At 39.9% G+C, this 16,113-nt stretch overlaps 1 protein-coding gene across 3 annotated transcripts in view; it reads left to right on the forward strand.

Moving 5' to 3' along the window:
* LOC109306228 (interleukin-1 receptor type 2-like) overlaps nt 1–14,880 on the forward strand; it is a 44,512-nt gene extending 29,632 nt beyond the window's left edge. For all 3 annotated transcript variants that reach the window (XM_019529549.1, XM_019529551.1, XM_019529550.1), the window contains 6 exons: nt 3,237–3,411; nt 5,339–5,513; nt 6,996–7,061; nt 10,417–10,552; nt 11,465–11,610; nt 14,075–14,880. In XM_019529549.1, the coding sequence (XP_019385094.1) occupies nt 3,237–3,411; nt 5,339–5,513; nt 6,996–7,061; nt 10,417–10,552; nt 11,465–11,610; nt 14,075–14,202 (826 nt within the window). In that variant the 3' untranslated portion in view covers nt 14,203–14,880. The remainder of the gene's footprint in view (nt 1–3,236; nt 3,412–5,338; nt 5,514–6,995; nt 7,062–10,416; nt 10,553–11,464; nt 11,611–14,074) is intronic.
* The last annotated feature ends 1,233 nt before the right edge of the window (nt 14,881–16,113 follow it).

Below are 16,113 nucleotides of genomic sequence, written 5' to 3' on the forward strand. Positions count from 1 at the left end.
GCATCAAGATGGGCTGAACCCTTGACCTGTGACTTTCTCAATTATCAGTGAAGACTAAGGGACATTGGTCACACTTCAGGGCTTTATAAATTTCAGAGTAGTTTGCAGGTTCAAAGGAGGAACCAGAATCTGGCAGACTTGAAGGACTGGAAAGAAAGAGGACTGTTACATCAGAGTAGACTGAAATTTAAATCTTCCTAAAAATACTTTGTCTGACACTTTCTCCTTTTGCTCAGACTTTTGATACAAAACAGGAAAGTGAAACGTACTATTTCTTCTATTTACAATGTAAAGCAAACACACATTTGAAGCTGTCTTTGTAAAGGGACAGAACAGTGTGACTTAGAGCAGTGAATCCAAAGCTTTTTGGACCAATAGACTATTATTAATCCTGTTTTCTTACAGAAAACACCGTACACTCTTATTATCAAACTTTTAATTGGAAAGGGCAGGGAGATCAGTGAACTGTGGTTTACTTACAAAGGCTTTGCAGCCCACAAGTATTACTTGGACCACATTTTGGAAGCCAGTGGTTAGAGGCTAGATCACTGGGCTTGAACTTGGAAGATTTTCATTCTCTACTGGCTATGTCAGGTCCAAGGTTGTTTCCACTTTCTGTGCCTCAGTTTCCCCTTGTAAAATATAGGTAATGGCACTGACTCTGCTAGTGAAGCGCTTTGATATCTCCTGAGGAAAATTGATATGTAATTGCTATATGTATTATTATTATGTATTAAAGAGTAGGGAATCATGAAGAAGCAGACATACTTTTTCCTTGCAAACCTTTCCCTATAAGGAAACAGACATTTTTCAGTAGACTGTAAAATGAGGATATAGGCAAATTATTGCACATCTTTGCTGCCAGCAGTACTGGTTAGCACTTATTTTGGAATAGGATATATATATATATGCAACGCTACACTGATATTATAGCAATTACGTATGCCATGTAGGCACCAGCAGATGATTAAAGGAACCTAGGCATTGCAAAGTCTCAATAGCACAAACACATAGGTATCAACTTGTTATCAACAGGTCTACCTCACTGCATAGGTGCAGTTGAATATTTGCATCTCTCAAAGGTGACCTTACAGGGTTTGTGCTTTTAAGGCAGCTGTTACCAGATGGTTTGTGCTGAAGATTGTATAGCAGTAATTGAATAAAACAGCTTTGTTTTATTACCTTGATTGAAAAGAAAATGCTACTTTGCAATTGTTGAAGAGAATGTGAAATTGGAAACTAAAACGAATAACCCTGCTGATAGCATGGACGGAAATAATCCTAATCTGTCCTCCTAGTCAGAACTGGAAAGCCCTGCTTTTAAAAATACACAAACAAAAGGTTCATTGGGTCAAAGGGAAAGGGAGAGGCTAAATAGTTTCAACGTTTTAGAAACAGGTAGTGTGTCACTATCTATGGTTTATAAAGTACTAGATACATTTGTCACCATATATACCAGTATGCCTATTAATAGTATAATAATGATAGTAGCCATCTTTTAAATAAATGCTCCGACTTAGAATTTGCTTAGATGGCACTGACAGGTCCCATTATTTAGTCTTAAATTAATATCTAGTTGATTTAAATGAGTTAATTTAAACGTGCTCATAGCTGCTTCTTTCACGAAGAACCTCTTTTCCTTGTGTGAGGCATGGTTAATAGTGCAAACTAGCCTCAGTGAATTCAGTGAACACAATATGCAAAGGAAAGTTTCAGATATTAAGTCTAAAGAACCAGCAAAAAGCTCAGAGTCTGCTAAAATCAATACTGGTCCAAGTTCCCTGCCCATAACCTGGTGCAGGCAGTCCTCGACTTACAACATTTTGAGTTACAATGTTTCACACTTACAACATTTATAAATTGACACCCTGTTTCAACTTTCTGACATCAGTTTTGACTTTACAAGGCTTGATTCACTCACTGTGTCACCCCTCTCCCTGGAGAACATCTTTCCAAGCTTCCTTGGACACTCTCTTTAAGAAAGCAGACAAGACTCCAGAAAAACTTGCAGCCAAGACTCCTGAGAAGACTCCAGCCAAGAACCCTTCAAAACCTCTAACCAAGAGCCCTTCAAAAAGTCCAGCAGTCACCTCAAAGAAGTCCTTCCAAATCAATGTGATTGCTGATCACAATATAAATACATTAATGTAGCTATGTTACTCATCTATAATTGATTGAGTACAAAGTTATGGGTTATTTTTTGGTGAAAATAGGGTATCAGGCCAATCCTCCATTTATAACATTGTTTCCTATGGGAAAATCAGTTCTGAGTTGCAACATTTCAACTTAAGATGTGGTTTTCAGGAACCAATTGTGTTGTAAGTCTGAGGACTGCCTGTGTTTACTTGGCCTTGACTTACTGGGACTAAGTCAAGAAGAAACAGAGGTGCAAAGAAGATAATTGACTTAGTGTCACAGAGTAGCAGATAATATAACTGAGTGGTTCTGACTAGTAGTTCTCTGCTCTAATCACTGGCAATGTCCCGTTGTCCTGATTTTGAAGTGTGACCTTAACCTCTCAGTGGTGAGAGAGACAACATGCTCAGACTACTCCCGTAGGTACTGTGCCACCCAACACAGAGCATGTCTACACTTTCTCCACACCACACTGGGGAGTGCTGAAGGGAATCATGTCACACCCTAAAATGATGTAGCAGCTCATAGTGCAGTATCAGACAGATACCTATTTGAAGACTTCTCTCTTGGCTTATTGGCATGTGTCCAATGCCATACTAGGGATGGGTACATTTCTGTCCTTGTGAGACTTTTGTGTAGAGCAGGCATGCCCAGTGCAGTCCTTTGACAGAGTAAGTAAGCATGCCTGAGTTTCCTCACCCAGTGAAAAGAGCAAGTCTGTAAATGTGGAGTTTAGGCTGAATTTCTTTGGTTCCTTAGGAACAGTATTAGACTTTTATCTGCATTTAAGCAGGGATGTTTCTAATATTAGCACAGAGCAGTTATTGACTGAATAATCATGGAAACTAAAGTGCCAGCACAGACCTTGAGATGTTTCCATCAGTTCAGTGTTCAGTTGTGTCAGCAGAAGGGGAGAATGGTGTGTACTGCTCCTACAGTAGTTCTGTAGCTAACTGGAGGATTTCAGTTTCTAGGATGGTTTACTAAGTACCTTCCACATGCATTACATTTATTCATGATTATTTTTAAAATATTATTGATTTTCACTTTCTGTTCTATGGGTGTCCACAATTGTCAACATCTCTGTCATCTGCTTGCAGGAATTCCTCTTATTGTGCCAAGGTGTCCATTCGTTTAACAGTTGTTGAGAAAACTGCTGCTCATGATATTTCCTACATGCAAAAGCTCTTCACTTTTACTTCTGGGAAACTTGTTTGCCCTGATTTGGGGGGTTTCATGGACAAGAAAGCAGACCTGGAGCTGAAGTGGTACAAGGTAGAGAATGTTATTTTCTTTTTTTGAAGGACAAGAATCTCTTACGAAGCCTTTTGCAGTGTTCACATACGTTATTCTGAGTGTCTTAATGAAATAAGTATTTCTCCTCAGCAGTATTTTTTTAAATGTCATGACATTACATGTCCTTTCTTTACAAGCTTTTTCTTTCTCTTTTTTTTTTTTGATTGACTGGGGATGTCAAACCTCCGTGCCTGGCTGAATAGCTCTGAGATATGACAATGTGACTGCCACTTATATCTTATTTCCTTGTCCTAGGAAAGAAATTAAGCTCTTTGAGCCCAGTAGAGAACAATACAAAACTGACAGGGAAATACAACCATTTTTACAAAATAATACAAACATTTCCCATCTGCTGCTCAACGGGTTTCCAAGCAGAGGGAGTATCAGGGGAAAAGACATGGAAATGAGAGAAATTAGATGTAAGAAAAGTGTTGGGTGATCATTCATCATTAAAGTAGCCATTTTAAAAGACTATGAGGAGGCATAGAGGTATGCTTCGATAACCTCTCTCCACTTCTAGCATTCTTTTTTATCCCAAATCTTTTATTGAAGTTTTATGGCTTGCAAGGGGGGAGATGTGAGTCCAACAATTAATATTTCTTTGTAAAATTTATGTTCATAACTACTTATTTCTGGATTCAAGACATAAGATGTGACAACTATTAGCAGAGCATCACAGTTTGTGCCAGAAGCAGCCATTGAGCTGTTGGTAGTATTTTCATGAGGCTTGTGAGATGGAAACAACATTTTATTTGCAGAAACTTGCCCAGCTCAGGCTTTCTTTCTCTCTCAGTCTCATCCTATGTTTCAGTGAAATACTGTCTTTTATGCCAGAATTTCCCGGAGTAGGCTTGCTAACTACATGTTGGACTTGTGCAAAACGCATTATTTACTTTCCAAACTTTTGTTTCATGTATCACAATTTGATACCAACCATCACTTAATTCAGAACTCTAGTATAGACAGCTTGGAACTTTGCAGCAACTAGTTGTATGCAAATAAAGGGAATTGGTAACCAGGTTTGGTATCAGGTACTGACTATGGTTGAAACCATGCTAGCAAATATTCCCTGCCCAATTTTATTGTGATTACCAGGCTGTGGGCTAATATACCTAGGTAAAATTCAGTTTTACAAGGTGATTAATAAGGTCTTTATCATAAGAAAAGCCCCTGTCTCTACTGAAAAGAATATGCTTCCTGATAGCAAATTTTCAGTTAGAATTAGAAATAATGGCTGGGAAACATGTTACATATATTATGAGACTGGGTAGGATAAATGATTACTACAAGGGGAATTAAAGAAGATGGGCTCTGTCTTAAAAATGCATGTGTTGTTGGAAAAGCTATATATAAAAGCAGAAAAGCCTCATACTTATGACTAGGGATTCTGGTTTTCTCTGATTAAAAAAAATCCCCAATTTTCGGTTAAAAAAAAGTAAGCCCAGATCCTCATTTTGCCATGATTTAAATTAAAAATGTATATAGTATTTCATTAAGTCATGAATTTGTATATGTATGTATGTGTACATGTAGGTCTATATGTATATACACTGGCATTTCATTTTAATCACAAAAAAATGTGGATTTGGGGTTACTTTTTTAAAACCGAAAATTGAGGATTTTTTTTTCAGTCAGAGAAAACCAGGATCCCTCCTTATGATTCAAAGCATTTCAGAGTTTATGGGTTTATCCTCTCTGAAGGATAGTTATTTGGATGTAAATCTTTCCATTTTGCAGGCACTAAAGAAAAGTTGCTCAGATATCCATCATAAACGAGATACTAAAACTTAGATAAGAGCATATAAGTGATTTTCTCTGGAGGTTACAGAGAGCATCAAGTCCCAAGTTTCTTCATATACAGGCCTGTTTTAACCAAGACACCTCTTTTTTGTGGTTGTTTCCCTAGGATTCTGTGCCTTTGGATGAAGACAATAAAAAATACATAAGACTGAAAGAAACAACCTCTCTCATCATCGGTTCTGTGTTACCAGAAGATTCTGGCTATTACACATGCAAAACGTCTTTTACATATGAAGGCACACAGTATCCAGTTACCAGAACTATACTGCTACAGACTGTTGGTAAATCTTCATTGCTTAAGACACTACTCTGTTTACCAGAATCTCTCACCAAAATTTCATAGACATTAGGGCTGGAAGGGACCTCGGCAGATCATTGAGTCCAGCCCCAAAATGGTCTTTGTCAATGAAATCCACAAGAGGAAATTTATGATTATCTCTGTGCTGTTGCTAGTTAGCTGTCAGAAAAAGTAGGATACCAGAACAGCTTGCATCTTTCTTGCTTTTGAGAATGATCTAAAATAGTTTCACAGAACACTGTGGCCACAGCTCAGCTCAGCTCTTTGTCTGGTGAACAGATGAGCCGGCAATAGGATTTAGCAGTGTACTTGTGGGAGGTGGAACAGTGTTTCTGTAAGTGCCTGGAGTTATTAAACTGAATAATTTGTCATAGGAGACACTGAAAATGACTTCAGGGAGTTTAGAAAATATAATCTTTAATTAAACTAATAGGGGATGGAAAGAAAAGCTATTCATTTCACTTTCTCTTTGGAAATATGATACAGATTCCCTTGTCTGCTGCACTAGTAAACAAACCTGGCAGTCATTATTTTAATACTATGGCAGTACACAACACAAACACCAGAGGGCAGGCATGTTATATTTTAGTCTGTGATTATGTAGCACTGAAAGTTGAAAATGATGTTCAGAATTTCCCAATTCCAAGAAACTTGGACTTGTAGTTATCTGCATGTATATTGGCTCTACTGCAACTGCCAAAGGAATAGATCTTTCAGATCTTCCTCACTTGAAGTTCCCTTCTGTTTGAAGTTTTTAATGTCATCACTCAGGATTGCAGTGTGACCCGGGTAATCTGTAAAGAAACAAATCTTTAATCGGAGCCTTCCTATTGAAAATCCTGCTATTCTGTGCACAACACAGATTCAGTGTGTTCCACACAGAAGCACAAAGTTAGAGGAGAAGTGATGAGTGGGATAGTGATTGGAAAGGAAAACCTGCATTAAGCCAAACGTGCTTTGTGGCTGCTAGATTTACTGACATAACACCTAACAGCAGGTGTAAAGTTGGAGAGGGTCTCCTAAGAGTCTTAGCTGTGTGCCTGAGGTTCACTTTCAACATTTCTGCTCAAAACGTAGTGTTGAGAATGCTCTTGTGGGTTTGAGCACTGCTGTGCAAGGATTTCTAGCTCTACTTCTCAGAGGAGAAGACTACGTCTTATGCTTAACCTTATAAATATCTGTTCCCTGTTGCACATGTCTACCTTTATCATCCTACTGTGCATTATATGATGATGATGAAGCTTTCATGATCAAGGCCTGAATCTACGCATGTCTAACAATTTTCCTTATTTAAGTCCATTAGCTTGAAATTGTAATTCCTCTCATTGTAAATGGTAGCATCAAAAGCTTTACTAGAGTGAGAAAGGTGCTATACAGAATGGAAAATTTCCATTTGTAGGTCTTGTATGGTTATTCTGTTGTGTATTGCATTAACCTTGCCTTTGGTCTTCTCAATTCTGTTCAGAAACAGAGAAGAGAAACACACCTGTGATTGTATACCCAGATCAGAAGACTACATTAGCTGTTCCTGGTAAGGCCAAAATCAGGAAAGTATGGGGGGAGTCTCAGTTAGTAATAAACTGTTATAGCTCTGCCAACTGTGATTTGCATGGGCTGAGGATCTGAGCTAGGGGTGGTTTTTATTCATTAACCTTTGTTAATTTGCAGGTTCCGTCAATTCAACAGATACTGAAGCAAAATTACATTGTATGATAATGGCTAGTAAAGCAACAAATGCATTTCACTATCTTTAGAGGGTTGTCGGTTGTAGCAGTATTGGTCTAAGGAGATAGGCAGACAAGGTTCTTTGGGTAAATGTTATATCTTTCACTAGACCAACTAAATAATTGGAAAAAATTATTCTTTGCAAGCTTTTGGGTACAGACTAGTGCTGTGCGAAGCTTCGGGTGGTGGTTCGATTCAGCCTGATTTGGTGGCCGAATCTCTGAATCCAAACTGAATCGGGACCATTTTAAAGCTATGAATCGATTCAAAGCTCTCTGAATCTTCAGCAAAAATTTGGAGTGTTTTGATGATTTACACAGTCCCTGGTGGCTGTAGCTGACTCCGAACTGGCAAGTATTAGGGGCAGGGCGACTGGGTGTGGGGGGGCCCCTGCCAGCCCTCCTGACCCTTTCCTTCTCCCCCAGTCACCCCATGGCTACCCCTTCCTGCCCCAGCTCCCAGTACTTTCAAAAAAGCCCTGGTGCTCACCGAGTGATGCCAGGCGGGGGGTGAGCCCTGCTGTCCCCCACTGCCCCACATTGTGTGGGGGGCTCTGCATGAGCTCCCTGACCTTTCCCTCACTTCCCCAGCCCCTGCATGGGTGCCCCGCCTGGACCTGCTCAGGCCCTTTAAGGAAAAAAACCCAAGAAAAACACTGGGACTTACTGCTCCTGCAGTGGCCTTGGGGTTTTGGGGGCTCGTGTAGAGCCCCCCACATGGTGCAGGGAAGCGGGTTTGCGCCGTGCTGGCAGGAGTGGTGAGTCCTAGGGTTTTTTGGGGGTTTTTTTTCCTTAAAAGGCCAGAGCTAGCTCAGGTGGGGCAGCCATGGGGGGGCTGGGGCAGCAGCCAAATCTCTGAATCAGATTTGACTGAATGGAATCGGGACAATGATTCGACTCACCAGATCAAATCACTGTCCTCTGAATTGCCTGAAGCTGAATCCGAAGCGAGTACTAGCCGCTTTGCACAGGCCTAGTACACACACCCTTCTTCAGGCAGAGGGAGAGTCTACAGTTGTAATACTGTAATACAACTGTAGACTCTCCCTCTGCCTGAAGAAGCGTGTTTGTACCTGAAAGCTTGCAAAGAACAATTTTTCCAACTATTTAGTTTGTCTAATAAAAGATATCACATTTACCCAAAGAACCTTGTTTCGCTATCGTTAGAGCTCTGGCTTATTCAACATTTCTTTCTTATCTTTCCTAACTTCCCCCACTCTGTATTCCTTAAGGAGGATCTGGACTATTTCATAGCCTTGAACAATGGTTTTCTTGACTTTGGAACATTTTTGTTTGTTTTAAGTGTTTGACTTGTAGCTTCTCAGACACTCTGTAATTAATGATCAGGGTATCTTGATGTGGTCTCAACATCATTACATTGTACATTATTTTATGACGTGACGCTTATGTTCCAAATCTCCAACTCCCCCAAAATCTAAAATACATTTAACAACAGACTTTTTTTTACTGTATTAACTACTAATTTATGCTCCAAAAACTTGACTTTTAAGTCCCCTTTCCCTTTTATGACATCAGAGCCTAAATGAATTAAATGAGTAACATGTGTAAGGCACACCAGTTTTTGTAACTAACAACTCCTATGGGAGTGATGTTGGCTAGCATCACGTCCAGCCATTTTTGTCTTCCTGGACCTAGTGTGAGTGACCCACTGTACCCATTTATAGCAGGGTCACCAAGGGTAGCCTTCAACACCCATCAAGACACGGCTTGAATTTGGGAGCCGGAGCTATTGCAAGTCAACATAACCCCTTTGCCATTACACCCCAACACTGCATTAATGCAAACCAGAATTTTCTCTACTTACCTACCTCACAGTTAGTTTCATGTATACTTTGCACTTCAATTCAAGTGTGTTATCTGACCACATATTTTCAGTATGAAGTAGTTGCACCCTGGTGAAGGTTCATCATCCTAACTTAGGACTAAAGTGGTTTATTGCAAAATTCCTGATATTTTCATTGTGCCTTTACCTATTTTTGGAGGCTCCTCTTGTATTCACTGTCATTTTGAACAGGATTGCCTCCAACAGATAGCACATCTAGGAATGATGTTACATTGCTTGTGAATCAGGTGGCTCTTAAGCTGTAAATTATTCCTTTGACGCACAGTAATTGCAATGTCTCAGAAAGATTTGGGCCTCTGGAATGTAGACTTGTCTCCTGAGGAATGTGGCTAAAGCAAATGTTACTCACTGACGTATGAAAAAACCAGATATTTGCTTAGTGTCTAAATAATAGGGACAGCTGCCAAAATGTTTAGTCTTGCTGCCAAGAAGCAGAGATGGACTAATTGGACAGAGCTGCTCTGTCTATTAGCCTGGTATGTAGCTATGAAAAGGGGAAGCTATGGTCAACATGTGTGGGGTATTATCTCTTACTGAAATTAGTGGTCTTCAGTGTGAGAAATGGTATTGCTTAATACAGCAGTTGGCAACCAATGGCCCACAGTCTGGATCCAGCTTATGGAGCTGTGGCTTTGGCAGCATTTCACTGTGTGGTTCAGCTGTCTAGGGCTCTGGCAGTGGGGTTGCTCTGCCTATATGTTGCTCTGCTGTTTGCCATGTCATGCAGCAGCTAATCTGTGTGGATAAGCAGAAACAGCAGGTAGGTCCTAATGCCTGCTGACCTCTGACCTGAGCTGGTTCATTCTGTTGTGCCCCCCACCAGTGACTGAATATATCCAGTAGCATAAAACTGGATGGGTGAGCAGGCCGGAGCTCTGGGCACTGTCTAATGAGGAGATGGGAGGAACAAGTCATCCTCTCATCCCCCAGTCTGTCCTCTCTGGCACTTTCCAATTTGAGCCACAGCAGCAAGCAGAGGTGGTGGGTATAGGGCATTATGGGCAATATAGTTCTGTACAGTGGTAGCAGCTGAAGTTTGCTACTGCTATGGTGGAGATGTCAGTCCATTTTTTGCCACCAGAATCAGGAGGTTTTGTGTCCTGTCAACATGGATGTCTGTAGCAAAGAAATGAAATGACTTCTGCCATTAGCAGCAGTGAACTTGCTACTACTGCTGTATTCTGCCCACTGCTGGAGCCTCTGCTGAAGGTACAGGGAGGAGTGAGAGAGCACAGTCCTGGCCAGTTACACCTCTAAATATATCTGTGCAATTTCTTTTTCTTTTCTCCTAAAAACAGGCTATAAGATGATTATCCCATGTAAAGTATTTATTGGATTAAGCAGACACTTTTATACTATTGTGGTATGGCTTGCCAATGACACATACATTGACATGATGTACAAAGACGACCGAGTTACAGTGGGGGAGCGTCAGTGAGTATTGATGAGCTGTCACGCTGTTTGCTTGAGGGCGGGAGGTTGTTTGGAAATGTCATAGGCACATTCTGTGCTATTGAATATCAGAGGGTGAAGTAAGAAGTGAACAGTTCTGTTTTTGGATGTGATTCTAAATTTTATTTAATTTGATCCTTTAAGTCCAGATCCTAAAAAACACATGCAAGTGAGCAGGCTCATGCTAATGGGTTGGTCCATTAATTCCTATGGGAATTCTCACTTATGAATATCTTTATACACCTACAAGTGACTGTGGGACTGAGCCAGAATGGAAAACTAAGTGTGCCTCGTTGGGTCTTAATTGGAATTTTGATGCTTAAGTCCTCAAACCTGACCCAGAATACCTCTGCTGAAGCACCACAAAGCTCCTTAGGCTCCTAAATTAATTCAGCGCCTATATTTTGAATTGTAAAGTTCCCTGAGGCTTCTGTTCAAACTTCTAAACTCTGCCCAGAAGAGTGATCTGTTATGTATGCCCAAAGGATACACCAATTGAGTTCAACACAGAGCACTGCAACCACAATCACTTTCAATAAAATTTATTGCTACTCCTCCTTTTACATAATAGCCTGGTGATTAAGGCATGAGAAACCTAAGCTCCAGGCCTGAGGAGATTCAAACTCGCTATAAAGTGCTCTAACCTGAGGCTTTAGAATAGGCTGGGAGGAGGGGAGCATCCTTGAGTCCTGCTGAAGCTGAGCTACAGGTACCCATGTTGACAGGGAGTAAGAAATGGAGGCTGGAAACTGTGTAATAGTCTTTTCCATTGGGCTGTCAGATTGGGCCCATACCAGACCCCTGACCCCTGACTATTAAGCTGGTGCCAACTCAGATGAGTAACCTCATGTTAGATATGAAAGAAGGTAAGCAAATGTATTATTTTTATTCCAGGGAAATTGTAGAAAATGGTGAAAACTTCATTGAGGTGCCCTTGATTTTTGATCCAGTCAGAGAAGTGGATTTCTACACAGACTTTAAGTGTTTAGCCCAGAACAGTGACGGGTACCAAGTGCTGCCAACGCGGGTCAAAGAAGAAGGTATTGATTTTGATTGCACATAAAGCTGGAGAAGAAAAACAAGCTATAATTGTCAATTACCATGAAATCAAATTTAAACATATCTTAATAGTGCATGAATTGTTGTTGAGCAAATAATGGCTGCTTCATTTAATTGCACACTCACTGCTGAGTATGGTATTGTGGGGCACCTCACACACAAAGGACACTGTCTGTAGTCGTCTTAGTAGTAACATTCAACACAAGTTAGGGTCTGCATGGGGCTGAGTCTCTTTGGGAACACATTTTGTATAGAATGGTTGAAAACCTGGTCTCACTGATTTCAGTGAGGTCAGGATTTCAAGCAGTGCCTCAAGTGAAGTAGAATAAGGTGGCTATGTCAAGAAACAGACTCCCAATGAAATAATGATTGGTTTGAATTATAATGGATTAAGTTATTATGCGTTGTCTGGAAACAAGTCTTATGGTCAGATGGACTGAGAAACATCTGTGAAAACCTTATGGAGTAACACAAATTGTTTCTTTGTGTGTTGTTGATGACTAAGTCCTGCTCATATGGCAGTAGAAAGGCACAGTAACATTTAAAGTCTTAATTAAAAGACACAATTCATTCATTTTTGGGGTTTTACTGTTTCTGGCTTTTTGATGTGCTGCTCACATTTTCTATGAGTTGTTAGGTTATCTAAGAATTACTAATGAGAAGAAAATCCATTAATAGATATAGACTATTATCAGAGGCATAATGACTTGGCTGAGGGATCTGGGGCAGCTGCTACACACAGGAGCAGTGGCAACTTCCAGCTGTTGCCACTGTTTCTGCCAGTGTTGTGATTTTGTCTTGTGGCAGCAGCGGTGGTCACTGACCCTAGTTACCAATTATTGTACTAGTTTGTTTCTTGTATAAAAGACAAATGGTATAATCCAAATGATCTGTGATTTGGGTAATCTTGGAAATTAGGTTGATTTTAGTAAAAAAGTTAGATTTCAATCAGTTTTGCTTTGATCACTGTAACTTAAAGGGATTGCCAGTATAAGGAAACTGCCTAGAACAGCAATTCCATACTAGCTTCTCACATGAGTACTCTTAGGCTCTATATACCCATTCACATAATCTGGAAGAATTCTTCCAGGTTTGTTCTCCTGGTAGAGAAATTTATCCAGAGCCACATGTACAGACATACAAGGCATTTTTATACATGCCCTGGGAGGTGGGGGAGGGGCACTTTAATTAATGAGCCACGCTAATTAAAAGCCTCAGAACATTGCATGTATCAGCATCCCCCAGACTGAAAAATGGCGGTGGGGCACTTTGAACTAAAGCTTATCGAACAAGCTTCAGTTCAAAGTACCCTGACACCATTTTTCAGCACGGGGATGCTCATACATGTGAGTCTACAGGAGTGCATTTATTTCTGTGCTCCAGCAGACTCAATTAATCAAGTCTGATCCAGCGCATTGGATTTCCAATGCATCGGAGCTGGCTCCCTGCACATGTATAGGAGTCCTCAAATAGTGAGGCCCTGAAAAGAGGAGATCTTGCAGCGCAGACATTGTGCAGCCTGATGGGTCCTGTGCACACATTTCAGTATGCTCTGTAGATTCCTTTAGTATTCCTGGTGACAGATGACCGTAGTGCATAGGGTAGTCCTGATTGGCTGAACCAGACTCCCCATGGTCAGCCTGGGTTTCCCTGCAGCACAATGGGGACTGGGATGGAGGTGTGTGGTACTCCTTGCTGGAGCTGTGGAGTCCAGTGAGTGACAGACAGTCTCCCTGGAGAGGAGAGGAACTATGTTCTTTTTTGAGAGAAGCACAGCATGTACAGATATTTGCTCCTGTACATTCGCTCATGTACAGAAACACTCCTGGGAGAGCGAATATCTGTATACTGCAAATATCTGCAAATATCTTGGGAATGATTTAACCCTGGTTGCTACCCATTATTTTCTCTTGGAGTTGCCATTTTTACTCTGAGAGAAAAAGCCTGAGTATCTGTACACTCCTGGTTTCCTTTGGGAGTGACTCTCCCAGGAGAAACTGAATGTCTGTACAAGGTCTTATTCTACACTAAGAGTTCCTTTGTGAGGTTTAACATAGTCTACACTGGAACTAAATTAAACTAACCCACACAAAGGCATTCTTAGTGTGGACTGAGGGTGTCCATCCAGGGATCTAGTGTAATAGATACTGTACTTTGAATTCACACCCTCATTCATTTCACAGGAGTTTCTCCTCATAGACAAACCCTAAAATTCTGATCCTTCAGCCTTCACTCCAAGTGAGTATTTCTTACTCATTTGATTAGGCTCATTACTATCAAAGGGCCCATTCAGTGAGCAGGCTGTAGGATCAGATACTCATTTTCTGGGGCTTTTTTGACTTTACAAAATTATGCTGTTTCATATATAGATATTAAATAAATAAATAAATGTATTTGTGTGTGTGTATATGTCTATATAAAATATTTCTCTCTCTTTCTTTACAGCAATCAGTTTCTCCTGGTACATAGCAATGATTCCAGTAGCACTGGTCTGCCTGCTTCTAGGGGGTTTATTCATTCACAAATGCTGGAAACTGAGAGTTGATAAAGGATATATGATTGCCAAATCATAATGAGGAAAGCCTGCTTCAGGTGCCAACCTTCAATAGAAAAGGTTTCATCCTGTCTATATGTTAAATATAATTCAGAGAGACATTTTTAGGCAAGTTGGATTATGTTTCAAGAAAATGTACATTCGTTATTTTTTTTTTTGTATCTTCTGAGATAGTGCATTGTATATAGATGAAGATGAATGGCAAAAAAATCACTTTTTAGTTTACAATTGGAAGGTAACTTCTGGGCTTTTTGTAGCATAAAAGAATACCTCTCCTTTATACATCCCCCCCATATAGTTTGTCTTTTAGTTATGTGATCGAGTGGGGCAAAGAGGCTTCTGACTAGTGTAAATACTATAATCTTAACACAACAAAAATGTTATTTGAGCAAGCTTGTTCCCAGAAGGATAATTCCACTTACGGCAACTGCCTACTGTAGCTCTGTTTTACTTCAGACTAAAAGGAGCCAGAACCCTACAAAAACAAACTATCTCAGTGTTTGCTATTTGGATTATTTCTCACTTAAAATTTGCTTTCTGAGAAAAACAGAATTAATATAGCAGGTGCGGTATCATGGAGCATTCTATGTAGTCTGCCAAAGCATCGTAGCAAGAGACTTCTACTGTACCATGCTATAAAAAGATTTTGGAGTATGTTATATTAGTCTGGAATTATAAATACATTTCTCTTAACTCATTTGACTAATTCTTGCCTTATTTCTGGAAATGATGTGACCACCTTGCAATAATAACACTATAATCTTGCTTTATAATTTATTTTATGTACCATTCTTTCACATTTTAGATTTGATTCTCTTCTCTCATGTCTAAAATTAATGATGTTAGACCAGTATGCAACCACTGAATTATACAAAGGGAAACATCCCAGGTACAAATCACAGCCCAGTTAGATTAATTAGGTTAATCTAATCTTGCCCCATTCCTGAAACAGATCAGAATCAAACAACAGACTTGGAAAAATATGAAATCTCTTTCACTGGCAAATTATCAGAAATTAAAATGAATAGAGCATTTTAATTATTCTGTCTTTCAGGAAATACTAATTGCTTGAAAGGCAAGTGATAGAGGAACAGCTATACGATGTACAATAGATGTTATCTGCATGTACCCTATTTACCTGAATCCTAGATGACTCTGAATTTAAGATGAGCACTCCATAATTAGATTCTAGATGTGAAAAATTTGCTATAATTTGCCATGTCTAGAATCTCTAGTTAGATTAAAGTATAAATTAAAAGTAGGAACTGATTGTTGCGGGAAAGAATCTGGAGAAAGTGCAAGTTTTAGCTACGTGTGCCAAGAATGAAGAAGATATTTTTTATCAGTAGCTTCTGGTCCATGTTTAGAAAACAAATATGGCTAATAATAACATTCTTAAAAGACTCCTTTCCCCTGTACTTCTACAACAGTAATTAGGAGGCTGAAACACATCCAACAGAATAGCATGGTTGGACTTGACTGAAGAGCAGAAAAAACAATACCATGGAATATAGAATACCACTGCTGTGGAAAAGATTATTTAATAGATTCTACTTCAGGTTAGGGGAAGAAAAGCAAGATATAACAGCAGGATACAAGGATACAATTAATGTTATATAATCCAAAACATTTTGTGTCAAATGAAGGGAACAAAAGGAAATTATCTTACTCTTGGGAAGTAAAATTTGCATATGTTAATGTTACGATACTAATGGTATAAAGCAGGGGAGGGCAGAATATGGCCTGTGGGCTGAATCCACCCTACCAGGCCATTCTATCCAGCCATGGGGCCCCTATAAAATGCAGACAATTGTTACCTGCCAGTGGCTGCCTGTCTAAAAGCTGACGAGGCACCAGTGGCATGAGTTGCTGGCTGCAGCAGCAAGCAACTCTGTGGCCAATCTGATCTGCTCTGCCCTGCTCCACCCCC

Source organism: Crocodylus porosus, unplaced genomic scaffold, assembly GCF_001723895.1.
Source record: "Crocodylus porosus isolate Cpor-Errol unplaced genomic scaffold, CroPor_comp1, whole genome shotgun sequence".
In the NCBI taxonomy this organism is placed as follows: Eukaryota; Metazoa; Chordata; order Crocodylia; family Crocodylidae; genus Crocodylus; species Crocodylus porosus.